This window comes from Falco peregrinus, chromosome 15, assembly GCF_023634155.1.
Source record: "Falco peregrinus isolate bFalPer1 chromosome 15, bFalPer1.pri, whole genome shotgun sequence".
In the NCBI taxonomy this organism is placed as follows: Eukaryota; Metazoa; Chordata; class Aves; order Falconiformes; family Falconidae; genus Falco; species Falco peregrinus.
The window spans coordinates 5,870,804-5,898,168 of NC_073735.1; the positions used below are offsets into that span (position 1 = coordinate 5,870,804).

Consider the following 27,365-nt stretch of genomic DNA (forward strand, 5'->3'; position numbering starts at 1 on the left):
GGAAGTGTTAATGAAATTCAAGGTGACGATTGCAAAGGTTGCGCAACTGTAATTTCTCTCTTAGTTGTCACGATAAGGATCTAGAGAGTATACTTCCATTTGTTTAAAATGTAATAAATAAATATGAACATAACATCAAAGGATGCTTTTTCTTGTAATTTTTAAATGCCTTTCCATTTGGTTTGTTTCTGTAGCTGCCTTTGAGTATGTTTCATTGCATTCTGACCTGTTTATATCTTTCACACTTGGTTTATAGGGTCACTGTCAGCAAACTGTTTTTGGTGGGGTTTTCCCTTTCAGATTTTTTTTAGGCTAGAGAAAATACCAGGCTTGCAGGACTGCTAGGCAGAGCTTGGTTTGTTTTCTAAAAGCACCCACAAAATCCCTTTGAAGTACATATTTTTATTACTTACACTCACGAAATCCTGTCTTTCGTGATGCCGTAATTCTGATACAAATGCCTAATTATGGTATTTTAAAGGAAAAAAAACCAAACAAAAACCTAAACCTCAACACTTATGTAAATGCTTGGCTCCTTATCTCCGTTGCTCCGCTTCCTGTAATTTAGTAACACAGAAACTGCAGTTTCAGTGCTCGAGGTGGAGAGTAAAACAGGAGCACTCGAATGTGTGTGTGTACATATATATATATATTTTTTTTTTTTACACAAGCTGTGATTACAGCATGACTTCTTCAGTGCTCGAGCTCTCTCTTCGGAGTGTAATTAGGAACACATTGATTCTTATTGCAGCTGGCAGCTGCTCGCTATTGCCTTTTTCAGCTTATGACCCCCATAGTCCTGCTGACCTTTCCTGGGGTTAGTCGTAGGCCCTTTTCATTGTGATGGGCTAGAAGTGGCTCATGTGGAGTTGATTATTTCCTTGCTTGTCTGGCCTTTTTGGTGCCATAACTCCAAGTCACTTCCATTTTCTTCCCGTGCTTTTGGCTGACCACAGTGAAAGGAAATGCTTTTGCTGGCGACAGGATCGGTTTGCACGCTTGACTGACTCGATTGAGACCCTGAAAAGGGGGGAGGGGGAGGGTAATGAACACTGTAGGTGCTGCATTTGCTTTTTAAAGGTTGATGTTAATGATTGAGTGGTCATTAAGCATTCATAAAAATGAGGCTTCGGCAAGCTCTGTTGCCTTTTAGGGATCTGAAACCCACGTGTTGGCATTAAAAATCAGTCTGCTGCATCCTTGATGTATGGCAGCCGTGTCTTTAGGAGCGGTACGTACAAGTTATGTGGCGTGTGGGTGACCGCACCGGTGTCAGTTGCTTGCGACTACTTCAAGTCTTTCCCAGCTACCAAAAGATGCAAGAATAAACCTCAGAGGTTAGTCCGTAAAGCTGACGGGCAGACTGTCGGTTGCTACCGGGCTGCTAACCCGCTCCTCCCAGCACAAAAAGCTAATGAAGTATATATGCCAGCTGTTACACTCATTTTGCCAGACCCCAGGAGGACAGCATGAAGACAGTCGGTGATCAAAGGCTTTGGAGATCACTGAGGAGCCGAGCTGCAGGAATGTCTGATTGCTTTCTCTTGGAATGCCACAGGCTTCAATACCTTTTTTTTTTTTAAGGTGTCTTGGTGTGAGATTTAATGATCTAAGTCTGCTTGCTTGCACTAAAGGCATAGTGTTTTAGTTAATTCTGGTGGGTTTGTTTGCTCTAAATTCAGGTGCTTTGAAAATCTGTGATTTTTGTTGTACTGATGGAAACAATTTTTGGGAGCAAGTTAAAATGAATTTTTTCTTGGTGATTCTGGAATAAATGACCTGGGGGGAAAAAACCAACTTGATGTGCTGTAAGTGTTGAATCACATGGAGTGTTATAAAGCGAGGCTGGGCTAATTGATTCAGAGTTGCTGCTGTTTAGGAAAAATAAGAGTTTTTTTAAGTATCCAAAGGTGTTTTATTCTAAGTGAAAACTGCTGTCACATCTGCAGCTGGTGGGCAGCGTTGCCCCTGAAGCAGCAGCGCTCTGTCACTTTTTCCTAGGGCTTCTTAGAGAAGGCCGTCAGCTCCTGGAGGTGGAGTGGGCAACCTGAATAACTCCCTCTGTTCCCGAGCACGCTATTTCCTTCCTCCTCCTCCTCCTCCTCCTCCTCCTCCTCCCCTGCTTTGCTGTGGCGTTTATAGGACCCGGTGCATTTGGCTAGCAAAGAAACCCTTTCCTCCTTTAGCTTCAGTGTGCTGAAACGGCTGCTGAAGGTCAGATGAGTTTTGGAGGAGAGGGATGGAGCCGGGATACGGTAGCGGTTAGATTGAGGTGAGGTGGTGGCTAAATAGCTCTGGTGGCTGCTGGCCGTTGGGCAGGGAGGTCCTGGAGTTGTCCTGCCAGCTGGGCTGAGATGGCAGGAAGATGATTCAAGAAGTAAAACCAGAGGGGGAAAAAAAGTGTCAGAAAAAGGGAGCAAAAAAAAAAAGGGTATGAGATAATGCGGCTTTTAGTAGCGACTCTGCCCTTAGCTGCAAGGGTGGAGATGGGAAGTTCATGGTCTGGTGAATAAGCGGGGCAGGTTCTCGGCTGTGGATCCTCTGGGGCTGGGTGCCACAGGAATGCGTGGCATACAGCATTTTGTCATCTTTTAGAGTGTAAAACCTTTTTTTTTTTTTTGGTGCAAGCATGGATAGGAGTGAGTTAATTTGGAGGTGACAGGTTAAGTTAGTTACACTGAACGAACCAGGCATGTGGAGCCTTTCACTGAAGACAGCTGGTTTCTGGAGAAACGGTGACTAGTGTGAAGCTTTGGGAAGAGAGGAGAGAGTCACTGCCAGGGCTGCAATGTCTGTCCAGATCAGAGATGAGAAGCCTGCCTGGCTGATCTGGTGCCTGCGTCTTCCCGTCTCGGCTTGGTAGGACGTTTCGGTAAGTCCAAGTGCCAAGGGATGCTCCTTGGCCCAGGTCCCTCCTGGTGAGTTCTTCAGGCCTCGACAGCCAGGTGATGGCATGCAAGCTGCCCTGCAGAACCTAGCCAGCGTGTGCCAGGGCTGGTGTGACAGTCCAGCAGCAGGGACAGCCCTGCTCCTGCAGCGGGAAACCTCTCTGGTGCTCCTAAAGGGACTAATTAAAATATATACTTCCCATCGGAGTTGGCTCCGATGATTTATTTTGCTTGCCTGGAGACGGCATCCTGAAGGTCATGGGGCTGAAACTGTGAGCTATGGACAGGCGTGCATGCCTGTCCCCATAGCTATGTGGTGAGGGGTCCCTTTTACAAAGGGTCTGCAACAAATGAGTTACATGCCCAGAATTATGTTATCTTCAGAAGTACTCCATCTTACTGATGATCTCCAAAAGTACCAGGTACACGTTTCGGGATGCCCCTGCATGTGCAGCATGCTCCCGAGGGGCGGGTGTGTGTTGGATCGGTCAGGATGATGACTTCTGACACGAGACCGTTATCTTCCTTGTTTCCCTTGGCCTGTGAGCGCCAAGTTACTTTAGAGCTGACAAAGTCAAGTGCTAGGTGAAAATAATTGGACTTTAGATCAAGATGTCTCAGTGGAAGTAGGAGAAATACAGGCCTTTGCCATGCTCTGACTTTCTGGTATGTGGTGCTGATGGTCTGGAGAAACCACCAGTGAAAGTAGAAAGGACTTTTCCCTTGATCCACGAAAACGTCAGTTTCTATTCAACCTTGAATATTATTTACATAAATAACTGCTGTTACTACTGTTTTGTTTTAAAAGGATCTGAAATAACCCCTTGTCTCAGTGATACCTCTTACTTCAAAATAACTTTGATTCACCAGTGATGGAGATAACATTCTCTCAAGCAAGGAATAATGAACAGTGGGTAGAGACGTTCCTGGGTGAGCTCATCTCACAGTTGGAGACACTTAAATGGAGCCACATCTAACCAAAGTTCTTCTCTTTCTGTTCCCAGTGGGTCTCCAGTGACTGGTACTTCCTGTCAAAACAGGAGTTCAGGGTTATTGAAATGATGGCAAAGGGGAAGAGTCTTGTTTTTCCTTCCCTAAGGCCTTTTATTGCTTGGATATGGTTTAATATAATACTGTAAGAGGCACGGTTTCTCTGCTGGGTTTCTAAAGACCCCAAAACTATGAGCCTTGCCCTCTTCTCTACTACAGTAGAAGCAGGGGACTTCTGTAGTGACACCATCTGTCAAAGGAAAAGGCAAATATTTGTGGGTTGTGTATTGCACGTTGGATCTCATCTTCCCCCTGTGTTCCCACACCTACCAGTGCGTGAGGGGTTTCTGTGGTCTCTTCCAAAGTGCGTGTTAGAGAAACTGCTTGGATGCCTGAGTGTTGTTGCTGAACAATGCTGCTCTGGTTAAAGCGAATATTTTTTCTTTTTTTTTTTTTTTTTTTTTACCCCCTCCCTCATTCAAAGAACTTCGGTCTTTGTGGCTTGCTTTGTGTACTCACTGCTTTACAGTTGATCTTACCACTCCGCAAGCTTGCGAAAGCCAAACTGGTAGGTCAAAAGAGGAGTAGCTGTTGACACTGGCAGCTAGGAACATGTAAAGGGAAAGATAAACAGAGGGAAATCAGAGACTGGATAAAGTAGATCTCCAAAGATAAAGTTTAGTTAAAGATAATGAGTTGGCCTTGTTTAAAAAGACAGCTGCAGAATAACCCAGTAGCTCCATGTGCTGGGGTTAAAGTTGACCCAGAATATACGTTTCATTGCTTTTCATAAATAAATAGTTGAGGGAAGATTTGGCAAAAAGCAACATTGCCCCCCACCCCTCTTCAGCAAAGTGTTTGATGTTAACAAGTTCTCTGGGTGTTTACTTTGTCCTGCTCTTGCTGGTGGAGCGGCTCTCCTGCCCTTGAACCGAGTGAGAATTCAAATAAACCAAAACGCGTTCTGCGCAGCTGATCTCTTCTGCCATCTGCGCCTTACCAAAACAGCCCCGGCTCTTGTTGGGGAGCCAGCCTGGGCGTTGGGTCTTCCGAACAGCTGAAATAAATTTGCCGCATCAGATAAAGCTGCTCAGAAATGGGAGCAGGACTTGACAGCGTTTCTTTCAGCCTTCCCAAGCTGTCATTATAAGCCTGGAGTGCAATTTGCAGGGAGAAGGAGCAGTAAGCAAATGGCTCTGTAAAATCTACAGTGATTCTTTTATTATTATTGGAGTCTTCTCCTGTTGCTTGTTTTGCATATATATTTTACAGTGATGTTGCGATGATAAAATACTGTTATTTTTAAATAAACCATGCAAATAATTTTGCTGTTGATACCTGGATCCGGCCTCTTGGAAAGCAGACAGCCCTGCGAGCGCTCAATAAACCGGGACTTATTTCTGTGAATTATGCATTGTTGCACTTGTTCTGTGTGCTGCCAGTAGAACTCCTAGTTATTGTATGTGTGTTAGATACGTGTTTATATACATGTCTGATATATGAGATGTTTGAAATATATGTTGAGTGTTATCAGCAGTGAAATTGTATGGCTGGGCTGATAAATGAAGTAACTGTGCTAAATGAACTCAAATCTTATTCATCATAATATTACACAAGTAAAATAGAAAACTTAAGTGAACGACAGCTGCAGATTTATTTTTTTTTTTCTTGGAGAAGAGAACATTTGATGGAGACTGAGTGTTGGAAACAGTTTTAGAGACTCACCTCATAGAAGTTAAGCTGCTGGTTTCTTGATTTAGCTTGTATTTTGCTGGTGATGAAAGTGAGATCTTATATAGCCGAATGGTCAGGTGTGATACAATGAAGGAAAGGACTGGCTTCGTGTAGAATCAGCCTTGTAGATAAAAGTGCATATAGTGGATGCCTCAGAAGTATACATGAGAAAGCAGTATTGCTTTGGGAATATAAATGAGAAAAAGACTAATACTGGTGGGTTTTTTTCAGTAGACATTTGCCATCGTTTGTCTGTGAAGCACGCTAGAAGGAGCAAGCAGATGACACGTCTCAGTAAGCAGTTTTAGAGCAATTACGAGTGGTAGCTGCATCGCAGTGTGTAGATCCATAATAATTTGTAAAACAAGCGTGGCCTGGTGATAGATGGTCAAATGATTATTGTTTGCAAACAATATTATCTCCAATAGATAAGCTGTTTACTTTGGACTTCAATTCCGCTGGTTGGAAAGTAGTCTGATTTATCAAGGCAGTATGGTTCAGTGCGGATGCCTCATACTCCAGCTGTGGAAAAAAATCTTATATTAAGGATAGTACTTGGAAACATAGTTAAGTTCAACTTCTAACTCATTTTTACACATGGTTTCTATATTGCAAAGAATATTGGCTGTTTCCTGGTTGTGCTTTTTTTGAAACCCCACTTTGTTGTAAGAGAGTTAAAAGACTAACTCCTGAAACTTACAGTAGACATCTGTTTGTTTGTTTTGTAGCTGTTTCCGTGCCTCATTTTAGTCTGGAGCTTCGTGCTTTCAACTTTTGTAATCTGGCGCTATGCATCCAGCTCCTGGACTCTTACAGGCACTGCTCTTCATCACTGCCGTGGGTCTCATCTCTGCCACGAGTTCAGGTAAGGCCTTCTCAGCTGAGATGACTTGCTTGGAGGTTTTGGAAGTTGAGCCCATTCTTCTGAATGAGCAGCAATTTGAAATGCGTTTCAAAGTGCCCAACCCTAATGCATGTTATTGATAATGTGCTTTTAAGGAAGCATGGAGCACTTAAACACAATCTTGAGCTGAATATGTGACTGCTTTTGAAAAGTTGGCTCAAAACAAGTGCTAGAATGTGGAAGACTCTCATTTACGTAGGCTTGTTCTTTGGGATCTCCGTGGACTTAGCTGGATCCCGATTTTGCTGCGTACAGTGCATCTTGTGTTCCCATGGGGTTGGGAGGGGTTTGAAATTTGCAGGGGGAAAGGGGAATCAGATCTTTGAAACACAAATGCTGATGTATGGCTGCAGTTGGAACAGCTCTTGTGTTAAAAAAAGAAGAGGGATGGTTTTAATTGACACATCTGCTCTGTGTAGTCAGCTTGTCTTAACGTAACCACACAAAAAAGAAGCTTTTACTACTTTTAGCACTTCATAGCTAATAGTTATAAGCAAATGGGATAAATTTTATTTTTCAAGCAGTCATAGGAGATAAATTCCAGCTGCAGGGTCACTGCTACCAATTTTGACTTTTGCACTGAGCCCACAGTGTTGGTGTCAAGAGCAAGGACAGGGGCAAAGATGAAAGTAACAGTGCAATTCCATAGCAATTGGTGGCTAGCAAGCTAAAAAGGTCACTGCTTTTCTCTTATCCTTGGAAATGCAAACTGAACTAATAGGAAAAACAGTTTTCTAATTAAAAGCTAAAAATGGACATCTGGAGTCCTGTGAAATGCTTGGATACCATTTTTATGGATTTCATCTTTTTTGTTAAGTGAAGCCACACTTTAATTTCCAGTTTTATTTTATGTTTATGCAGATAGTTTATGTTTCTGTTAAAAATGCACAGTTTCTCATCTGAAACTCATAAACAGAGCTTGGATGGACTGACTTTAGAAGAAAAACATGAGCTGAGGGCCCCACCTACAAGAAAACAGTCTCTTACTTGCATGTCATTTAATATCATCTTGACCTGTACTATCTGGAATTACAAACCAGGAATTGTTTTCACATGCCGCTGTGTCTATCTTTTAATTATTTTTCCCCCGTATTTCTAACCAAATAGGAGTTATTGTTGTTGATGACCTTTTGCTTGACCACTTCATACAAAGTCTTTAGCAGAGAATTCCATAGAAAACAAATGGAAATAATTGCCAGTGTTTCATTGGCCAGAATAGGAAAAAATCTCCTCAAACAAGCAGGAATTTTCTTCTGGCAAATAAATGGATTCTTATAACCAAGTTTTGTGGAACTGAACCTTTTATTTATTAGCAGCTTTTCCTGTTTCTGTTCATCTTTACTCAGTAAAGATAATGGATACCCAATTCATCATTCTCGTCCTGATGAAGTCCATGTATTTGGAATTAACAAGAGCCTTTGCTGTTCATCCAGCTTTTTTTTTTTTCACCCTGCTATTTTTAATTAGTTCTGCAGACTCTGAGACTGTTCCGCATAAATACCTGGCAGGCTGCTACCATTTCTAAAATTTTACAAGTCACATCCAGGCCAGCTTCATATGGGATGGATCAGATACAGCTGCTTGTTACTGTACTCCATCTCTTCAGGTGATGGGTGCTGTTTCACTCCGAATAAATCTAGTGGGTTTGTGTTTTTTGCTAGCCCCAGCAAGCGTGATGCCTTTGCTTTGTGTACACTTGGGGACCTATCTCACCCTTCTTGTACGCTGAACCTACCTTCATTTAATTACTGTTACTCTCTTTGTGGGGTTTGAATCTTGACATTTTCCCCGGTGTTTGGGAGCAAGTGGGAATCTGTTGTGTGTTGTTCTTGCAGAGGAAAAGGCAACACCTGCTTGAGTATCACTAGCAACTTGGGAGTTTAGAGACTGACTCTTTGTCTGTGTTAGATCTGAATAGTCTTTCAGCAGTATTTAACCTTCTTCCATCAGAAGTTTGCCAGGTCTGTGAACAGTGGCAGGAACCTTGGGAGAGAGCGTTGCTATAATGCAGATCATAGTCTTTCACACCAGTCAATGCATCATGAATCTTACCACTTGTTTATGGAAAATGCTGTTCACTAGCTGAAAAAAAAAAAATATATATTTTTTTTCCTTTCAGGTTTAACTCCCCGTTTTATTTCTGAGCCCTTGTCTGCTGTCCAGAAGTCTGGTGGGCCTGTACAACTCCACTGTTCTGCTGAGCCCTCCATGGCTCGCCTTTCTTGGCTGTTTAATGGGGAGCCTCTGGAAAGCAAGGTTGGAGAAGTGGAAATCCAGTCAGGATCTTTGACAATCGTCTCCCTCAGCCTGTCAACGTCCGGTCGCTATCAGTGTGTTGCTAACAGCAGCGTGGGTGCTGTTGTGAGCAGGCCTGCGATGGTATCTATAGGCCGTAAGTTCATTTTTCTTTATATTCCTCGCTCCTTGCAAATTATATAGACCTCTACTGGTTTGTGTGGTTTGTTTTTCTTTGACTCTTAGCAAACAACTAGTTTCAAGGTGTTTGGTTGTTTTTTTTGCCAGCCAGTACTTAGTATATGGTCAGTTGCGCACTTTTCACCAATTTCTGTTCCCTGTGTCATCCAAGACCTGTCAGGTGATGCAGCCCTGGAACAGATTCCCCAGAGTGCTTGTGGATCCTCGCCTTGGAGGCTTTTGAAGATTCCACTAGGCAAACCCACATCTGATGAATTTAGTGTTGGCGATAGCCTCATTTTGAGCTGAAGGACCTCAAGAGTCCTTTCCAGCAAATACAAATACTATTCAATGAAATTAATATAATGTCAATAAATTGACCTGAAAGTACAAGGCACCCAAAAGCTTCCCTTCAAAAAGGATCTTGAAAGAGCAACTGAGCTGCCATGCTGTTGTGGAAGTGTGCTTGGGAGTTGAGGTGAAATGAGTGGGAATCGTTGCCTGGGAAATAAGTTGCAGCTGCAAATTTTCCTTTTCACTTGTAGCATTGTATTTTGTCAAAACTAATAGATGCTCTCCAGGTGAGGACAGTCTTCTGTCCTTTTAGGAACAATTACCCTTTTCTCAGTTGCACTGGTTCTTCTAATCAGTCTGTACCTTGGTGCTTGATCTGTAAATTATTTGATCTTAAAGGACTTTAGAAGAGGAAAGGCAATGGTTTCCACATGGAAAGGACAATGTGGTGCTGAGAATGGGAATATAATATTCCTTCGTGAATGTGATTTGTCTGTTTGGGATTGCCGGGCCGTCTGAATCGGGCCTTTGTCAAGCAGGATTTGAGTGATTTCTCTATAAGGGTACCTTATCTATGAAGCATGTCCAAAATCCTCCTGGGAGGAAAATTTCTTATAAGTGAGAGAAGTAAGTGTTTTGGTAAAGTACTGACCCATAGCAGGACCTTCTCAAGAGAGCTCTAAGGGTGGCTAACATAGAAAAACTTCACAACCTGGAAGATGCTTTGAAAGGGAAGGTAGTAGAAGAGCAGCTTTCACACTTTGCTCCTCCTTTTGAGAATTTAGTAGCAAATGAGACTATGCTGTTAGCTGTTGAGGCTTTCTGCTTGCCTCATCGCACAGGCAGCGAGTGGGAGGTGCTGCTGTACTTGGTGTTGTGTTAACTATAATCACAGAAAGACAATTTCATGTTTCTTACGGACAGGCTTCCCGCTGCTAGTGTAAATTGTCTTCTGTAGTGGCTTCAGAGCCTGTGAGTAGCACTGCAGTCTTTCCAATATCTCTGCTTGGTTTTCCTGGAGCGGTTGAGGGAATGTAGGAACTATTTTTTTTTTTATTTTTTTTCCCCTCGCTGTTCCCATGTAAAAGCTGGCCCGTCCTGTAGTAAGGAAGCATACGTACACAGGAGGGTTTGTGCTGCTACAGGGTGCAGGAAAGACCATGCCTGTTGATATGAATGTCCAAATGCTGCACCAGAGAAAATAATCAGCTTGAAACCAGCAATATTTTAAACACAAATACTGAATTTACTTACTGCCTTTCCTCTTTCCCAAGCTGTGACTGCTCTTAACCTTTTACTGATTCTCTTCTAGGTTTAGCTAATTTTGATATGTCGGTGAAACCTGTTGTCGCAGCAGAGGAAGGAGGCACAGCTTTCATTGGGTGCAAGGTGCCAGATAGTAACCCTAAAGCACAGGTTCGCTTTCAAGTGCAGGGAAAATGGCTGGAACAATCAACAGGTGAGATTTATGCCACTGGTCAGCAATATAAATATCCAACAAAGCTTGCCTGTTTTTTTTTTTTTTTCCTTAGATCTTAAAGGAAAAGCCCCCAGAAACTTGCACAACTTCCTGCGTTAATCATTGTATCTAAATCTACTTTGTAAATTAATATCCTTTGTGTAGCAGCATGATTTCTTTGTGATCCTACATCTAGAATAAACTGATATATCTGACATGTTATTTAAATACAAAAAATATTAAAGGAAGTCTTTTTTTTGAAACTTAAGCTAAATATAATTTTTTCCTTTCCCACTTGTTCAGACAACTACCTAATTCTTCCATCTGGAAACCTGCAGATTTTGAATGTATCTTTAGAAGACAAAGGATCCTATAAATGTGCAGCATACAACCCAGTTACTCACGATCTCAGAATAGAACTCACCGGACGTAAGCTCATAGTCACACGTGAGTATTCAGTTCAGCTTTCCAGAATTGTATTAATAAATCTCGAACAGAATAAATAACATCCCTAAGATTTTTAGCATGGGCATTTCAGCATAAATACCCACTGGTCTCAAATACTGTGTTAGGTAGAATCTGTTCTGCATTATTTGCACATTCAGTTCTTATTTCTCCTTACTGTGGAGGAGCAGCATGACTGCTTTTCAAATCCCAAGAAGACAGAGCACTTAGCCCTTGAAAAGGGGATACTGCTAATACTTCAGCTGCCAGACTGATTTTGGAGAAAGACTTCTGGAAGAGAGCATTACAGCATCATACTTAGTCCTAAGTATAAGCAGCTGTGTCTGAGCAACATGGCAAACCTCAGGACTGGAGGACGGGATGGGAGAGTGTGGTTTAAAGGACTGGTTTGTGATAAGCCTTGTCTCATTTCTTCCAGGCTCTTCCTCAGGTAGCTTCCACATACTTCACCCCCTGGTACCACAGAGCCTGGCAGTGCCCCAACACAGCTCTCTGATGCTAGAATGTATTGTCAGTGGGTTGCCTCCGTCCTCTGTCCGCTGGGTTAAAGACGGCCGGGATGTGCTAAGCAAAGGCAGGTGGAAACTGCTGCACTCTCATCTGGTGACAGACAGGCTTGAGGCATCGGACTCTGGAAATTACTCCTGCATGGTGGGAAATGAATTTGGAGTAGTGAAATACGCTAACTATTCACTTACTATACTTGGTAAGAAATAAAGAAATTTTCACAGCCAGGCATTGAACGTTTGCTTTGTATGCTTGCTGGTCTTGGCATCCCGTTACAAATAGCCTGACATTCTTTCTCAACCTAAGCATATTAAAATAAAGGTACGCTCATAACAACCGTATCTCATCTCTCCCAAGTTAAAATCCATAACTATTTATCTCTTCACATCCTTTGCAGTCTGAAATAACTAAACAGTAAAGGATAACAAACTCCGAGGGAAGAGCTGATCTATTTATTGTTCTCCAGAGTGCCAAGTGTACATGGGATACAATGTCAGTGATGTGCCAGAGATCAGATGTTTCTCTTTAGAGGCTGTATGTAAGCAAAAGGCTGGCGAGGAGAGGTGATATGTTTGGATGAGGACAAAAACTAAAGCAAAAGGAATATATTTGGCCTCTTTTGCGTGGCTGCAAGTCATTCTGAATCTCCCCTTTCCTTTGTAGCAGGTTTTCCTGTTTGAGTTTTTTTGCATCCATGACTGTTCTGTTTGGTTTTTGAAATGCATACATTAGAGTAACTCAGAAAACAGGTTGTTGACACACAGTACGCCTTTTGTTATGGGGATGCTACTAAAGAATTATTTTGAAAATACAGATGTTTTAATTACAGTATTAATGCAAATGTGAACGTTCAGAAAAGAAGGGAGAGACCATGAAAATAAGCAAGAGTGGGGAAAACCAGCTCTAGGCTGAGTAGAACTAGAGCTGCGTGGTGCTTGCTTAGCCTTTGTATGCAATAAGTTTGTGTAACATTTCACAGGGTTTTCTTCAGGACTTAGGCCAAGATCAACATACGGTGGTTTATGTGAAATTATTTCCCTTTATAGAACCTGCCTTGATCTCCAAGGGACTGCAAGATGAAACCGTGGCCACTGGAGTGACTGTGCATTTCTGGTGCGATGTTCGTGGAAGCCCTGCTCCGACTGTCACCTGGCTCCACGACGCAGCTCCCGTCCGCGTCTCCCCACGACATCTGCTGACAGGGAACGGTCTGCAGATCTCCAACGTCACCCAAGAGGACTCTGGGTTGTACCAGTGTATAGCTGACAATGGGGTTGGATTTGGGGAGTCTACTGGCAGACTTCGTGTCCAGCCAGGTAGGAGCACTTGCAGCCCTCAAGAACTCAAATTAAACAGTTGTGCTTTAAGCTTTATTCCTGTTTGTTCCCCCCCCCCCCTAGATTGTATATTGATGTGTTTCTGACCACTGTTTCTAGCAAGTCTTACAAAGAAGGTGCTTTCAGTTGAATGTTAAGAGCTGTAGGCATTTCTGGGGCAGCGTGGTTACTTCATACTTAAACCCTAGATTACCGGCTGCAATTAAATCAGTTTATGACTGAATCTGACATGACATTCTTAAATAGAATCAGGGGGCTGTTGTGCTGGATGAACTGGTATTCTTAGGAGTATTGGCCGATGAGTAATTATGCCCATTCCTTATCTTCAAGTTTACAAAATGAACATCAGAGCTGGGGTTGCCCACTTCCCCTGTATCACATTAACAGCTACAAATAGTCTTTTTGATCACTCTTCAGTCTAAGGTACCTTCTAATACTTGGAGACCTTGGTTTCTGCAAGTACAGGATGTTGGCAAGACTGTTGCTGCTCCTCTTCTCTCCCTGTCATGTGCAGTTGAAGCTTTTGACCCGCTCTGTACCTATGAAGGTTGGTGGGAGCTACACAGAGACTGGCTGAGCAGATACTTTGTGACCTGCTTGTCTGTGGAGTGGACTAAGCCAGTCTTGCCTGCGCTGCATTCCTCATTGATGGTCTTCATTATTTAGAAAATTTTGAAGTGTGGTTTGAGTGTAGTTTTCTATCAGTCTTCTCTAAGCATAAGTCTCAGCTGATCTCTTCAGTCTGGAAAGGGGGTCTGGAGAGGCTGTCTAGAGAAGAAATAACTAGAGTAGTTAAAAGAAGCATGCGTGACTTTTGTTTTTTTAATGTATTGACTCATTCTGGCGTGTCATATTCCTTAGCCAAATTAATGCGTTGGGTTTTTTTGTGTTCCCCCCCTCGGCAAAGGCTCTAGACCGGTTATAGTCTCTTCACCAGCAAGCATCACTGTGATAGATGGTGGGGATGTTACACTGTCTTGCAATGCCACTGGCCTACCTGTTCCCATCATCCGTTGGTACGACAGCAGAGGACTTATGACCAGCCACCCTTCCCAGGTGCTTCACTCAAAACCGCAGAAACCTCCTCAAGCAGTGCTGGGCAGCGCCGTGGCGGAGCCCACCTACTTCTCTGTGTCTCAAGCGGGCTGGAGCTCCTTGCACGTTAGGAACGTGACTCCTGAGCGTGCCGGGGAGTACACGTGTGAAGCCATCAACGAGCACGGCTCCGTGGTGTCTAAAGCCTTCCTTACAGTTGGTAAGCTTGAATGCAAAATTGCACACTTGGCTCCCTGATTTAGGTGAGAAATGCCTCAAAGTAAGAAGTTAACAGCTGGTAGGTAGTGTGGGTATCCTGGGGAAACAAAACCGACAAGTCTAAGCTGGCTTTGTAGACCAGTTTCTCCCTTCCACCTTAGGCAGAGGAGAAACACCTGTCTGTGACATGGACTTAGCATTCTTATATGTGATAAAACCTATATAAAGATGGCTTTTTTTTTTAATTTCTTGATACTGCTTCTAGGAAAAGACAGTTCTTCTAGTATAAAAGCAAGATGGGAAGGAGAGATTTCCTTTTTCCACACTGGAATATTACGTGCTATTAACAGGTTTAAACTCCCCCAGGTTCCCTTCGCAAGAACCAAGATACAGATTTTCAATTACATGAAGTGACTTTAAGTTTCTCGGCTCTTTCAGCATCTTGCCGTAGTAAATTTAGCTGAATGTCCGCGAGATTTATGGTCAGTGGAATTTAGTAAGTGGCCCCATATTTAAAGTTCTTTGTTACCACCAGTTAGAGTTTAAACTCATGTAAATAATAGGAAAAGGTGCTTAAATCTTCTCTTAGAGGAAGAAAGAAAGAAGAAACCTCAAGAAAGTGATCCCATCGTATAGTTTTATAAATAAGTTATTGTTGGACCTTGCTGAGTGGAAACAAAACTAAATTATCATCCTAGAATTTGGTCTGTGTCAAACAAAAAAACATCCCACTGCTTTGCCTCAGAATTTTATGGTAGTAAGTTCAATTTTAATGTTTTGTTTATTAACTTTTATCGGTTTCTAAGTTGTACTAGCTGCTGATTATGGTGCAGAGGGTGGTTAAGGCATTTGGTTTTGATATAAAAGTCCGTAAGTAGTTTCTGGGAGCTGTTAAGGTTTTAGAACAGTTCTCAACCATGCCAAAAGACATGCTCAAACATTTAAACGTTTTAATGAACAATTTGTGCCAGGTAACACTTCCAAAGCACCTGAATGACTTAAGCAGTGATTCCAGTGCATTTCTTTGGGAGTAGGATCAACTTAAGCAACTCTTAGCCTCAGCAGCTTGTTCCTGTAATTTGCCTTGTGCAAGCACACAGTAAGAGAACTTACTTGGCTGAAAAATGTCTCTTTTTCTTTTTTTTTTTCTTTTTTTTGGCTGGATCTGTTCCACGACATGATTCATTGCATGGTCTTAAAAGCAAGCAGGGCAACTTAAGCTGCCATCATAGTGAGAAACCACCAAAATGTAAAATGATAGCCTTAGGATCCTATACCCATGGCGCTTATTTTAAGGCTTTTTTAGGCAGTTGTGGTGGTTGCATGCACGGCAGTACCTTCCCAGAGTTACTAAACACAGGGTTAATTCTCCGAAATAACTTCATCTAATGGAAATGAAGGAGAAAAACGCACTCCAGGAAGTCTGAATAGCAGGCAGGTTAGTATAAAACAGGAAAAAAAAAGAGCAGCATTTATTGTAAGTAGGTGATACAGTCGAGAGCAGGCTGAAGCTGTCATTTATAGAAGCCAGGCACCTCTGAGCAGTCTTAGGGTGATTTGAAAGACTTGCCAGGCATGGGTGACTTCACTGATCTGCTGTGTTCAGATTTCCAGAGTGCTTTCCCAGCCTTTGCTAAGGTTTTCGGAGAGCTCATGAGGAGGCAGGATCCTCTGGTTGTTTGAGAAGCAGGAAAGCAATGCCTGGGAATGCGATCTGTTTGCATAGCGGAGGCAAAATACAAAAGTTGCTCTGCTTCCCCAGGGCATGCCAGAGGGTTGAAATCTGCTTCTGTGTTTGCACCCCTGTTTCAAGAAGGGTGTAGAAGAACAAGCATGTGCTTGAAACGCAGCAGATGGGTTCAGAGGGGTGTGGAATGGGTTCTGCATGAGGAGACGCTGGAAAGGTGAGGGCTCTTTACCTTCAAAATGAGGCAGCTGAAGGGGAGACACAACAGTGAGCTGTAAAGTACTGGGGATTATGGAGAATGCACGTAAAAGCTATGAATACATTCTTTCAGTGCCTGAATTTGGGATGTTTGGTCCTTCTCTGGTTGCTGTTGGAGACAGGATTTTGGGCACGTACAGCCATACATCTGACCCAGCTTGGTGCCGCTCGTGTTTCACAGTGGGGCTGGGAATCGAAGGAAGAGGAGTTAAGTCTCAGTGGCTAAAGGGAAAGAGATGGTACTACAAGCACCAGCCAAAAAAAGTTGCATAATGACACAGCAGCAAAGAGAAGTCTGGTGTGTTGGTTTATATGGGTAGCAATTATGCGAGAAACTTAAGCAAAAAGAGCTTAGATCCGTATTGCTTAATGGAAATTGTTACCCGGGGGTTGTTTTCCAAAGGAAAAAAAATACAAACTACTTGCCAGTTCTTGATGACTCCCCTCTCGCAGCAATAAACACGGCAATGACTGCAGGTCTCCTGTCACCAGCCTAAACCACAACTCATTCTCCACGCGCAAGAGTCCGTTTCCCCATGCCAGCAGGCGTCAAACCGTCCTGTGCCCACCCACAAATCCTCTGGGTCCACCACAATGGAGGAGGCAGAAGGCCCACTGCAGTGGATATGGCATTTGTTTCCAATATTAACACGCGGCGGTGCATCCCTTTCCCGCTGCTTCGCTGACAGTCGTAGATACCCTTTTGCTTGGAGATTGTTCTGGGGGCGTCTGACATTTTAAGCAAAACTCCATCTGGCTTTGGGGACGCCCTCCCTGCGTTGTTCCCTTCTTCCTGTCTCCAAATTTTGTGGCATTGCTAAATAAATAGGAAGAAACAAACAAGGAATGCTTGCTGAGAGCGTGTCTTCAATTTGAAAAGAGAACTTTCCTTCCCAGCTTTTTAAAAAGTGGCCAAAAATAGCAGCCACACTTGCTGCTGGTATTTTAATGGAGGTTTGGAGGAATCTGAGTCAGCCAGGCTAACACTGCCTAGGCTTTACATTACCAAGGAATTTGTTTGTTTTGTAAACCAAGTTCCCTTCATTCCCTTCCCCTTCCAGACCCTGGCACATAACATAAACCTACACTAATCTGAAAGGATGGACAGGGCTAAGAACATCTGGCAGTCTTGGTGCTGCAGCATGCAACCTTGAGGAGCTGCACTGGTTCCCAAACGTTCTCATTTTGAGTACTGACATTTACTTGTCCTGGACAATCTCAGATGTCCAACCTGCCACCCCTTTCCTGCCTGGAATGCTGGCAAACCCTGCATCAGCAGAACAGTGCTTTGTTTTGTCTCGCAGCTTCTTTCAAACTACTGATATTACATATATATGATTTTTTTTTTTATACTAGGAAAAGTAAATAGGATGAAGGAGGCTGGAGGAGGATTTCTAGAAAAGCGTTGGTATTAAATTGCATGTTAGATGTCTGTAAACTGAGTTTATTCTCAGTATAAATTTTCAGATGAAGTAGTAGAGTTGTGCAACTTTCAAAGCTGATCAAAATTACAGCTAAAACCTCAGAAACTGAGGTAGGAGAATGTCGTCTTGTGTGCACGCCAGTTCAGGCCATGAAAAGTTCCTTGTACAACTGTGATTAATTTAAAATTACTCAGTTTGTGTCACAAGTGTAGCTATTTTATTTTTCTCTTTTAACATGCATTGCCACTACTTAATTTATTGGAGACACTAGTCAAACCATGCCTAAAGATGTTGCCTTTCAGGTTTTCTCTCTTTGCTGCTTTTGGGGGTGGGGTGGGGGGGAAACAACCAAGAAACAAACCAAAACCCACTGTGCTGCCCTGAAAAAATAGCTGGCGTGCGAGCGTGCAGCTTGGCACCAGGCTCAGGTCTGCGCGGGCATCTCTTAACTGGCTTTTTGCAGCAGGGCTTGTTTGGAAATGACACTCCTAAATGATTTAGTGTCCACTCTGCAGGGCAAACATACGTCATCCTGAAGATGTAACCAGAGTCCTCCCTTTACAGTTCCTTTCGAAACTGGCACGAAAGCAGAAGAAATGGCTCCCGTGGAGATTGCCCAGAGCGATGAAAGTGAGGGTGATTTTGGTGCAGAAACAGCGTTTTCAAGCTCGCCTCCAACAAAATTGCATTTGGAAGCAGCTGCAACGGAAAAAGCCTCGAATATAGCTGCTCCCCCCGAGGCCCCCATCATCCTCAGCCCCCCGCAGACACTGAAGCCAGACATATACAACCTGGTGTGGCGTTCGGGGCGGGATGGGGGCTTGCCCATCAATGCCTACTTTGTCAAATACCGCAAGGTAACGTTCCTCCATTGCATCAAAGCTGTGCGCTACGGCAGATGGATTTTCTCAAGGAACCAGTGATTGTTGCAGTGCTGGCGTTAACAAGAATGTGGTGTCAGGCCAGAGAGAATATAGAATATAGTTAAACTACAATGTTACCGTGGCCACGCAGGCAGCTCGTTTTAGGGGTGACTGAAGTTGTCGCAAGGAGGCTGTTCTGTCTAGTTTTAAGCAAGATTTATTCAGCAGCGCCCAAGCTTTCATTTCCTTTACTGTGTCATTAGGGTCTATGCGGAATGAGGCTCCGGGGCATATTGTATGCAACTTCGGCGATGTTAAAAATCCATTTGTCTGAGCAAGCTTGAATCTGGTGGGTACACTTGAGATCAGAAGGGAAGCCAGGCGTTAGCTTAGTATGTCAACAAGCTTGCTCCTCTGCATCCCAAAGAGACACTATTAAATTGAAGTTACCAAATACGAAGTTGAACTAAAACTTCCAAAGCAGAGACTGTCCTTAAAAATGGTGTTTCAACGGTGTGCTCTTTTGATTAAAATGAGAACCAAGCAATGCCTGCGCCTGTTCTTCCAAGCAAACAGTTTTCTGCGTGGCAAAGTTGTTTGGTTTATTTTTCATAAGCTTTGTAATCCTCTACATCCTGATCTTGTCTTAGCCTGGAGCGAATGCTTAGAATTTTGACCTGTTAGTTCCTGAAAACCCAGTGCCAAAGTCTGTTGATACAATTTCTCATCCAAAGGTGGTTGGTTCACATAAGCACTGAAAGCTCTGAATGCTACTTTGACCTTTTTGATGCTTACCCCTTCACTCATAACAACCCTTTCCACCTTAACTGTGCTCACTCGTGTTTCTCAGTAGGGAGTTTACCATGGTTTTTTTTTTTTTAGGGTGGTGGTCTCTTTGTGTCATTAAATTATTTTATTGATTTCCCTCTTTTAAAGATGGGGGGGAACAAAAAAGTTAGGGGAATAAAAGCCTTAAGAGTGGTCACTTCAGAAGAAAATACTGGAACAAAGACCTCTGGCATAATCTTTGATAATCTGTGGCATTTAGATCTGCCTTCCATGTTTTATTAAAGTCTTATATTGTTTAGTAGTTTATTTTTGGTAGAATCTTTGTCTTTTCCTTTGGGATTTGGGGTAATGTTTTCCTGCGAAGGTCAAGCATTAAGAGACTACCCTGAATCTTCTTTTTTAAATGGAGTTGGTGCTTTCACTGTTAAATTTAAAAGTTTTGGTGGTTTTTTTTTTTTTTTTAAAGGAGGAGGAAAAAAAAAAAGCAAACATGCATTAATAAAAAACCCCAAATCTTTGGTCTCCCTGCTGGCTTCTTTTTTCCAGCCTCAAGAAGTAACTAGGACATACTTTTTGTTGCCCATTTTAGCCAATAAATATTTTAAAATGCTTAAGTACAGGAAAAGCTGGGATAGTTCAGGGAACATATCTTTCTCGTTAGGGTGTTGGGTCCAGCCCCTTAACGTCGCACACATTGCCAGCTAAAGGCTGATGGAAGTCTTTAAAATCATTTGATCTTTTGCTGGTTGTAGCCACAAGTGAAGATGACCGGTGCGTGCATCTGTTTAGAGAGGGGGAAAGTAAGTCAAATTTATTGAAGGAGGGCTGTGAAGGTAGTTGCGAAAGTGTTGAGTTGTGGCAGAAGCGCTTGGAGACAATACAGGAAAACATAAGGAGCTCTGGCATGTGGCAGAAGTCCTCTGGCCACGCTTGCGTGTGAAAGTGCTGAGGTATTTGAGCATTACATGGGATTCCATGAATTCACTACTGATGCTGAGCTTTCCCTCCCTGTCCTGTGCAGCTGGACGACAGTGTCGGTACAGTGGGAAGCTGGCACACGGTGCGTGTCCCTGGCAGTGAGAACGAGCTGCGGCTCACCGAGCTGGAGCCTTCCAGCCTCTATGAAGTTTTAATGGTGGCGAGGAGTGCCGCTGGTGAAGGCCAGCCTGCCATGCTGACATTTCGCACCAGCAAAGGTAGGTGCAACACAATGTTCTCTGTGTCCTAGGCTTTTGAGAGGACATTTATTTAAGTTACGTCAACTGTATGTTGTCTGCTAAGCCATATGTGAAACGTTCTGCAATTTAGTTGCTGAAGAGCAGCCTCTAATAGCTAAAATAGCTGTAGGCCAGACTTTCCTGTGCATTACCAGGGTTGGTGGTAATTAGAAGCTATTAAAAGCTCGATAATATTATTTTGGGGATGATTATTAAGACTTACGCTGTAAGATCCCACTTGCTTAAAGGAGCTAAGTCGGGGAGCAGCCTGTCCTTTTTCAGGTTTTTCAGAATATCGCAAAAAAAACTCTCTGCACCATCAAGTTTTCATATATCAAAACAGCTTCTGGTTTGCTTTGCCGTGAAAATGTCTCAGCGGATCAGAAGCCAGCTGTTTTGATAGTTGCGTGCAGACAGCAACAAGCATTGCTAATCAAAGCAATGTTTTTTTCTTTCAAGCTTGGGCACTGGTGGCTATACTTTTAAACATGTGAGCAGATATTTTCCATGCTAATGTACAAGGACAAGATTATTGAAAATGTAACGTATTTGTGAAATCTATGGATTCACGATGCACGTAAACAGCCACAGGCTAGCAGTCCGCTCAGTCCAGTGTCCTGGGTCTAGCTGTGGCCAAACACAGCTTCCATAGTACTTTTGTTGAAGCTCTTCCCCTGGTTGTGGATTTCAGTGTGCAGTGTTCACCACCTGTTGTGATTTTGTGATGAGAGAGGGCTTTGAAACCCAGGCAGGAGCTGGTGGCATCACCTCCAAGTGCAGTACTGCAGATGAGCAGTCCCTTATCCACAGCATGAGTGTGCCTGGGCTGAGAGGGGAAGGTACCGCTGCTCTTCCACTGACAAAACTCCCTAATTGCTGTCCTGACTGTTTAGCTTTGTGATTTGGAGCCAGGGCTTTAGTCCCCTGCGCTGTGGCGAGTGATCTCATGGAGCGAGCATATTGTGAGAGGCAATGACTATCTTTTTCTTGGCCGGTCCCTGAGCTGATGTACTGTATATCATATATTTCTTAGAAAGAACATCATCTTCAAAAAACACTCAGGCTCCATCTCCACCGGTAGGCATTCCTAAACATCCCATTGTTCACGAAGGCACAAATAATTTTGGCGTTGTCCTTCCAGACCTGTCTCGACACAGTGGAGGCAAGTATATGGATGGTTTGTAATCCATATCCTAAAAGTTGTGTTGCAAACAGGTTCATCTGAGTTAACTTGTGTTTATTACTGCTCTAGGTGCTTGTATTACCTCTTGGCTTTCCTGTTTGTTCCCCTGGCTTCTTTGTTACAGGTGTTTCTCCTCTCTTGTGGGACCTCTATGAACGAGGTCAGATATCTGCTAGATTTTCTGTTCTTCTGTGTGTTTCCAAAGTAAAAGATCATCGTCCATACTTTGGGACTAACTGAAAGGTTACCTTTTTCCGGTCAGTGAGTTAGTATTTTAAGCACCTGCCTTGATATCTCAGGTTTCCACAGCCACGTTAAGACACCAAGTGGCGGTGCACTTCTTAGAGACTTCAGCATCTCTAATGGACTGTTTGAAACTTGGAATTTAGCAAATGCATGCCCTAATCTACTGAGCATGTAATATTTCCAAGGATTCTATTAGCTGCATGTGTGGTGCTCAAAAAGTTAAGATTTTCAGGTATAAACTGTGCTCTTGCTGCTCATTTTTAAACCTGCAGTTGCTTTTTTGCTAAATACTCTGGTTTTCTCTTCTCTTTCACTTGAAAGATCTAGAAGAAGAGGGAAAATGGGAAATGGCTGTGTCAGAGTTTTAAGTTCTCAAAACAGATTATATCTGTTTTGAATGTTTTCCTGTGGCTTCCCAGGGATGGGCTTATTTCTGGTGGCAAAGAAGATACAGCCACTTCCCAGCAGGTGTGATTATTTTTTTTTAGCCTGGTTTCCCATGACAACAGCATGTTTATAGTCCTTTTTCTTACCGCCCCAGCCTTTGAACTCATTGACCTGACCCAGGTGAATTTACTCAGGGGCTGAGAGCTCAAAGGTGGCTTGGTATCTAAAATTTTGGGTGCAGCCAAAGGTGTGCAGAGAGCTTTAATAATGCGAGTGAGGAGCTGAGCAGTTGCATGCTGGTGACAGTGCTAAACATCATGCAAGCCACACAGGGGGACACACGTAGGGCTTCGTGCCCCCAAAGCTGCCAGCTTGCTGTTCCTTGCTCAGTTCCTCCTCTCACCAGTGACGGGCTCCGTATGAATGAATACAAGCTAGTTCAGGAAAGCCTTACAGCTCTCATCGGTTGTCGGAATGGTTATAACCAGATTTGCTAACACCACCTCTTTCCGTTCTCTCTGTTCCACTGCTGTCTGTAACTTCAAGTGAGTTCAGTAAGTATATAATTTATTGCATGCTTTGTTTGCTCTTTGTTCTCATTTCTCTGGCAATACAGCACTCGTTAGTGTGGATGAGTTGAAGTCTCGCTGGGTCTGGGGGAATTTAGGGTTTTTGGAAATGATAACCATATTTTTCCTGTTCACTTAGTATGTGTTTCTGATTCCGTGTAGAGATGAGTTGGGGTAGTGCAACAGCGTATCTTTTTTGATGATTATATTGACAAAGTCATTGATTCCTCTGTCTTCTGCTCTTCAAGCATCTCTTCCAGAGGAGTGAGGGGAGTAATTATTAGAGGATGATTTAAGATTCTCCTTGTTAATACACAAAGTCTAATTTAATCATCAGCAACTCGTTTAATCGGTTGATGCAGAAAACAAAGTTTCAGCCGACCCTAATTCTCTTTTAACTGAATTTCTCATTTCAGTTCCAGAAGCTCCCGACCGACCCACGATCTCCACAGCATCGGAATCATCTGTCTATGTCACGTGGATACCACGAGCAAACGGCGGCTCCCCCATTACGGCCTTTAAAGTCGAGTATAAACGCCTGGGTCGAAACAGTGACTGGCTAGTTGCGGCTGATAACATTTCTCCTTCCAAGCTCTCTGTGGAAGTTCGGAACTTGGAGCCAGGTATCAAAAATGGATCTTTTCTTCACCTCAGCTGTTGCTGCTGTTGTCAGTGTTTAGATGACTGCACTCCTGCTGAGAGTGCTGCAACTCTTCGGTTGTTTCATTTTAACTTCTGCTTGGATTATCCTGTTTCTGGTTGGTTAGGCGTATTTTTCTTGTGTGGAATAGGAGCTCGTTACATGAATTTGAGTTGATGTCTGGCTTTCTAAGTGGAAAAAAAAACACCCCGCCATAATTTAATACTTATTTGTGTGTAGAGGAGGGTTGTGTATTATTGCTATTTTTAACTTAATTGTCCCAGTAAGCATACAGAATGCAAAAAGAGAAAAATGCATTAATGGAAAAACGTCTGTCCTGACTTCTTCCAGTGTCCAGCCTGAAAGCTCGGGTTAAGGGTGCGAGAGTAGGGGGAACAGATGATGACAGGTGTCTTCTGAAGCATCTTCTCGGTGCCCACCACTTTGTGGTTTACAGAATACCTGAGCTGATGGAGGCATCTCCATCTCTGTGTGTTAATAGCCTTTGGATTTTTCCAGAGTGAATTTCCCTCATCACTTTTAGAAGCTGTTTATATTTCTGATGTGCACATTAGTCTGTGGCAGTGAGTCCTATGTTTTTTCTAATTGGATGTTGTGCAAAAAGCGCTTCCTAATCTGTTTAGTCTCTCCTTGAATCCTGTTTCTGGTACTTGTTTTGCTGCAACGTCTACTTTCTTTCACTTTTTTCCCTTAAAAGGAGAAATGTATAGGTTCCGTGTGATTGCTGTGAACAATTACGGGGAGAGCCCACGCAGTGCAGCATCCCGCCCTTACCAAGTAGCTGGATTTACCAGCCGGTTTTCGAACCGCCCTATCACGGGACCTCACATTGCTTATACCGAAGCCATCAGTGACACTCAGATCATGTTAAAATGGACGGTAGGTATAACTGTCTCCTTTCCTTCTCACAGTTGCAGGCCAGTTTTTACTGCTGTGGCTCTTAAAAGTCAAGGATTAGGAGCTGATTGCGGAGTAGGGAGTGGTGGTTCCCCCCTCTCCCCCCAGGACTCAGAGATGATCTTGCTCCTAGAAGAGGACTAAGATACTTCATGATTTTATGGTAGAACTGGACCATATGCCCCTTGAGCCCTTTGCCCCCCATTTCCAAACCCTTTTTTTCTCCTTGGAGGCAGCCCTGTCAGTCGTTTGCTGCCTTCTGTGCTGTCTCCCAGCTTCCCTCCACCTCGCTCTCCCCTTCCAGCTCCCTGGGGATGCCGTGCACCACCTCCTCAGGTTACACCAGATGTAAGCCCAACTGGCAGCTCCAGTGAAAGGCTACAGCCGCCTTGGTCCACCTGCTTTGGCACAGATATATCAAGAGGCACCAGTGGGCTTAACTCTGTCCAAACCCCTGTTCGTGCCATGAGTTGCGAGCGAGTTGGCTTCGTTTCCTGCAATTCCTGCTGCTTTTGTCAATCCAGGCTGTGATGGCTGGAAGCGGGCGCTGGGTTTGAAACCCGCCGTCTTCCCTCGCATCCAAGTAGAGGTTTCATGTTAGAGGAACGTTTTCCTTTCCCCTGTTACCTCGTCTTTTGTAAACAAGTACTTTAAAGTCCTTATTGAAACCCACAGAAATTCTTTGCTCTTGTTTTGAAATCTAACCCCCAGTATACTTTGGAGGATTTAACGTGTAGCATTCCCAGTGTTAGTTTGCTCTGCTAGCTCAGCCTTAAGAGATGTTAAGGATAATAAACTTAAAATAACCTCTGGTTCCTCAGGAGGCTGCATAACTTAAAGTAAAATATTACCGAGCTGAATTTTAGAGTGACCTTCACTCTTTCTGAAGTGAAAATGATCTTAACTTTTCCATTTCCATTAATCACGCGAGGTTTCAGACCGTTCATGGTCAAACCCTAATTGATGGTTTGGAAAGTGATGTGGGAGGAAAGTGTCAGCCCCAGCGCGGTCTCTTGTCACTGTGCTACCCTCATTTTTTCAACTGCTCGGAGGAGTTCAATGGCAGAGCACTCTCCTGCAACCCTGTAAGAACTGGCACTGAGCTCATCTTATCCGTGTCTGTAAATCCACAGCAACTGATGATCCTCTTTCTGTTGGAGCCTCTGTGCAAACCTCCCCCTACACCTTGCTTGCACAACCTTATTAAAAAAAAATAATACATATTTCAAAGTGATAAGATATTCAGTGATGACAGCTCAGCAGGACTCAATTAAAATTTTTCTTCTCTAACGCAGTCTTATAAAATTCTCTTTTAGTATATTACATCAAGCAACAACAACACACCCATCCAAGGATTTTATATCTATTACCGGCCTACAGACAGTGACAATGATAGTGACTACAAGAGGGATATCGTGGAAGGTACGCTGCAGTAAACGCGTATTAAATAACACTGCTCGACGGGGAGGAACATCATGTAGCCATGTTGGCTGTGTTTATATGAAATCTAAACTGCTTTTCCCAAACTAAGTCTTTACAGTATATTTCACAGAAGTAGCTATCTCAACTACGTAACGTCAAGTTCTGCCCACACATGAACTTGTTTCTTCCTTCTCAAGCCTCCGCTACATGGAAACTTGAGAACTAAATACTGGGTTTAAGTTTGTCTTGTTACACTGCTGCAAATCCTTAATGTAGGTCTATTTAAGCTGGTTTAGCTTAAAGTAGTTGAGTAAAGAGAAAGCAGTGTAAATGAGATTTAACCCAGGGTAGGCTCATCTGTGTTACAGACCATAGTAATAACTAGCTGGCTTTTAAAATGATTTACCCCAGCACGGATTTTCAAAGCTAGGCAGTACCTTGTGTGTAACTGCCTTTCTCTCCTTTTACCTTGTTTAATTGCTTATCCTACTATAAGTAAGTCACTTTTAGCCTCAAGTGCTGTAGTGCGCTGCAAATGCAGGTATGTTTGTGCTTCATTTTGCCTTTTAATCAGGTTATTTTTTCCCCCTGTTCATATTAGATCATCATTTTCCTGGAAGAAGTTATTAGATAATGTCTGTATTGGTCCAGAAGTGGAAAACCCTTTTAAAAATATTTTACTTAATGTTCTTATTACTTGGGCTGAGTAAACGTAGTGATCTCATTCTGTCCCGATGACGTTAATTATTCCCCCCCCCCCCCCCCCATTTATTTCACTTACAAGAGGAATGGGCCTTTATTTTGAAAATTTTCCCTGGCTAGACAATACTCCACATAGTACTTTGATGCATGACATAAGCTTTTGCACACTATAAAGCTATTAAAGATCCAGAGTTTCAGCTCGGAGGATTGCTTTAAAGAAGCTTATGCAGTCTGCACCTTCATCTGCAAATGTATTTTAGCCTTTGCTAGACAGAACTTACGTGTTTATAAATCTTATACACTAAGCAGTTAGTTGTTTAAGTGGGCTCCACTGTGCTGTGAAATTAGCTTGTTTCTGATTTTTTTTTTTTCCAAGAGTGTGTGTGTATTGAACTCTTTGTGGCAGTCTGAAACCATTAGCAGCTGCTCTGCTCTGCCAAAGCCTGGAACAGAAACTCATTCGGTGGAAATATTTAAACTTAAACTTTTCTTTACTGTGCTCCCTAAATTAGGGTTTTGGGGGTGGGTGGGGAAAGAGAAGAGTTATTTTCAATTAAAGTGTGATTGGAAGCATTTGATGTGAAATATGTAGAGGAGCATGTGACTTAAGGTATTTCTGCCATAAATCACTTGTTCTTCACTTTTTCCCCTCTGTTACCTTTGAATTAATCTGTCTGTTTTTTGACAGGGAATTTTATCTTGAAATGACTGCATGAGTTGTGGAAAAAGTGTTGTGATGCCTGTATTAGCGAAGTACTTGCCGCAGGCTTTCCTTACTGTTTCCTGTTAAGTCTTGTCTTTAGAGACATTCAA

At 43.0% G+C, this 27,365-nt stretch overlaps 1 protein-coding gene across 1 annotated transcript in view; it reads left to right on the forward strand.

Annotated features, from left to right (window-relative positions):
* Positions 1-27,365, forward strand: part of CDON (cell adhesion associated, oncogene regulated) — a 54,845-nt gene that overhangs the window by 14,062 nt on the left and 13,418 nt on the right. Inside the window, exons 2-14 of the mRNA XM_055819393.1 lie at positions 6,341-6,477; positions 8,636-8,908; positions 10,538-10,684; positions 10,988-11,131; positions 11,568-11,855; positions 12,703-12,972; positions 13,901-14,248; positions 18,181-18,473; positions 20,290-20,464; positions 21,519-21,647; positions 23,287-23,493; positions 24,229-24,410; positions 25,745-25,850. Of these exons, the coding sequence (XP_055675368.1) occupies positions 6,402-6,477; positions 8,636-8,908; positions 10,538-10,684; positions 10,988-11,131; positions 11,568-11,855; positions 12,703-12,972; positions 13,901-14,248; positions 18,181-18,473; positions 20,290-20,464; positions 21,519-21,647; positions 23,287-23,493; positions 24,229-24,410; positions 25,745-25,850 (2,638 nt within the window). The 5' untranslated portion in view covers positions 6,341-6,401. The remainder of the gene's footprint in view (positions 1-6,340; positions 6,478-8,635; positions 8,909-10,537; positions 10,685-10,987; positions 11,132-11,567; positions 11,856-12,702; positions 12,973-13,900; positions 14,249-18,180; positions 18,474-20,289; positions 20,465-21,518; positions 21,648-23,286; positions 23,494-24,228; positions 24,411-25,744; positions 25,851-27,365) is intronic.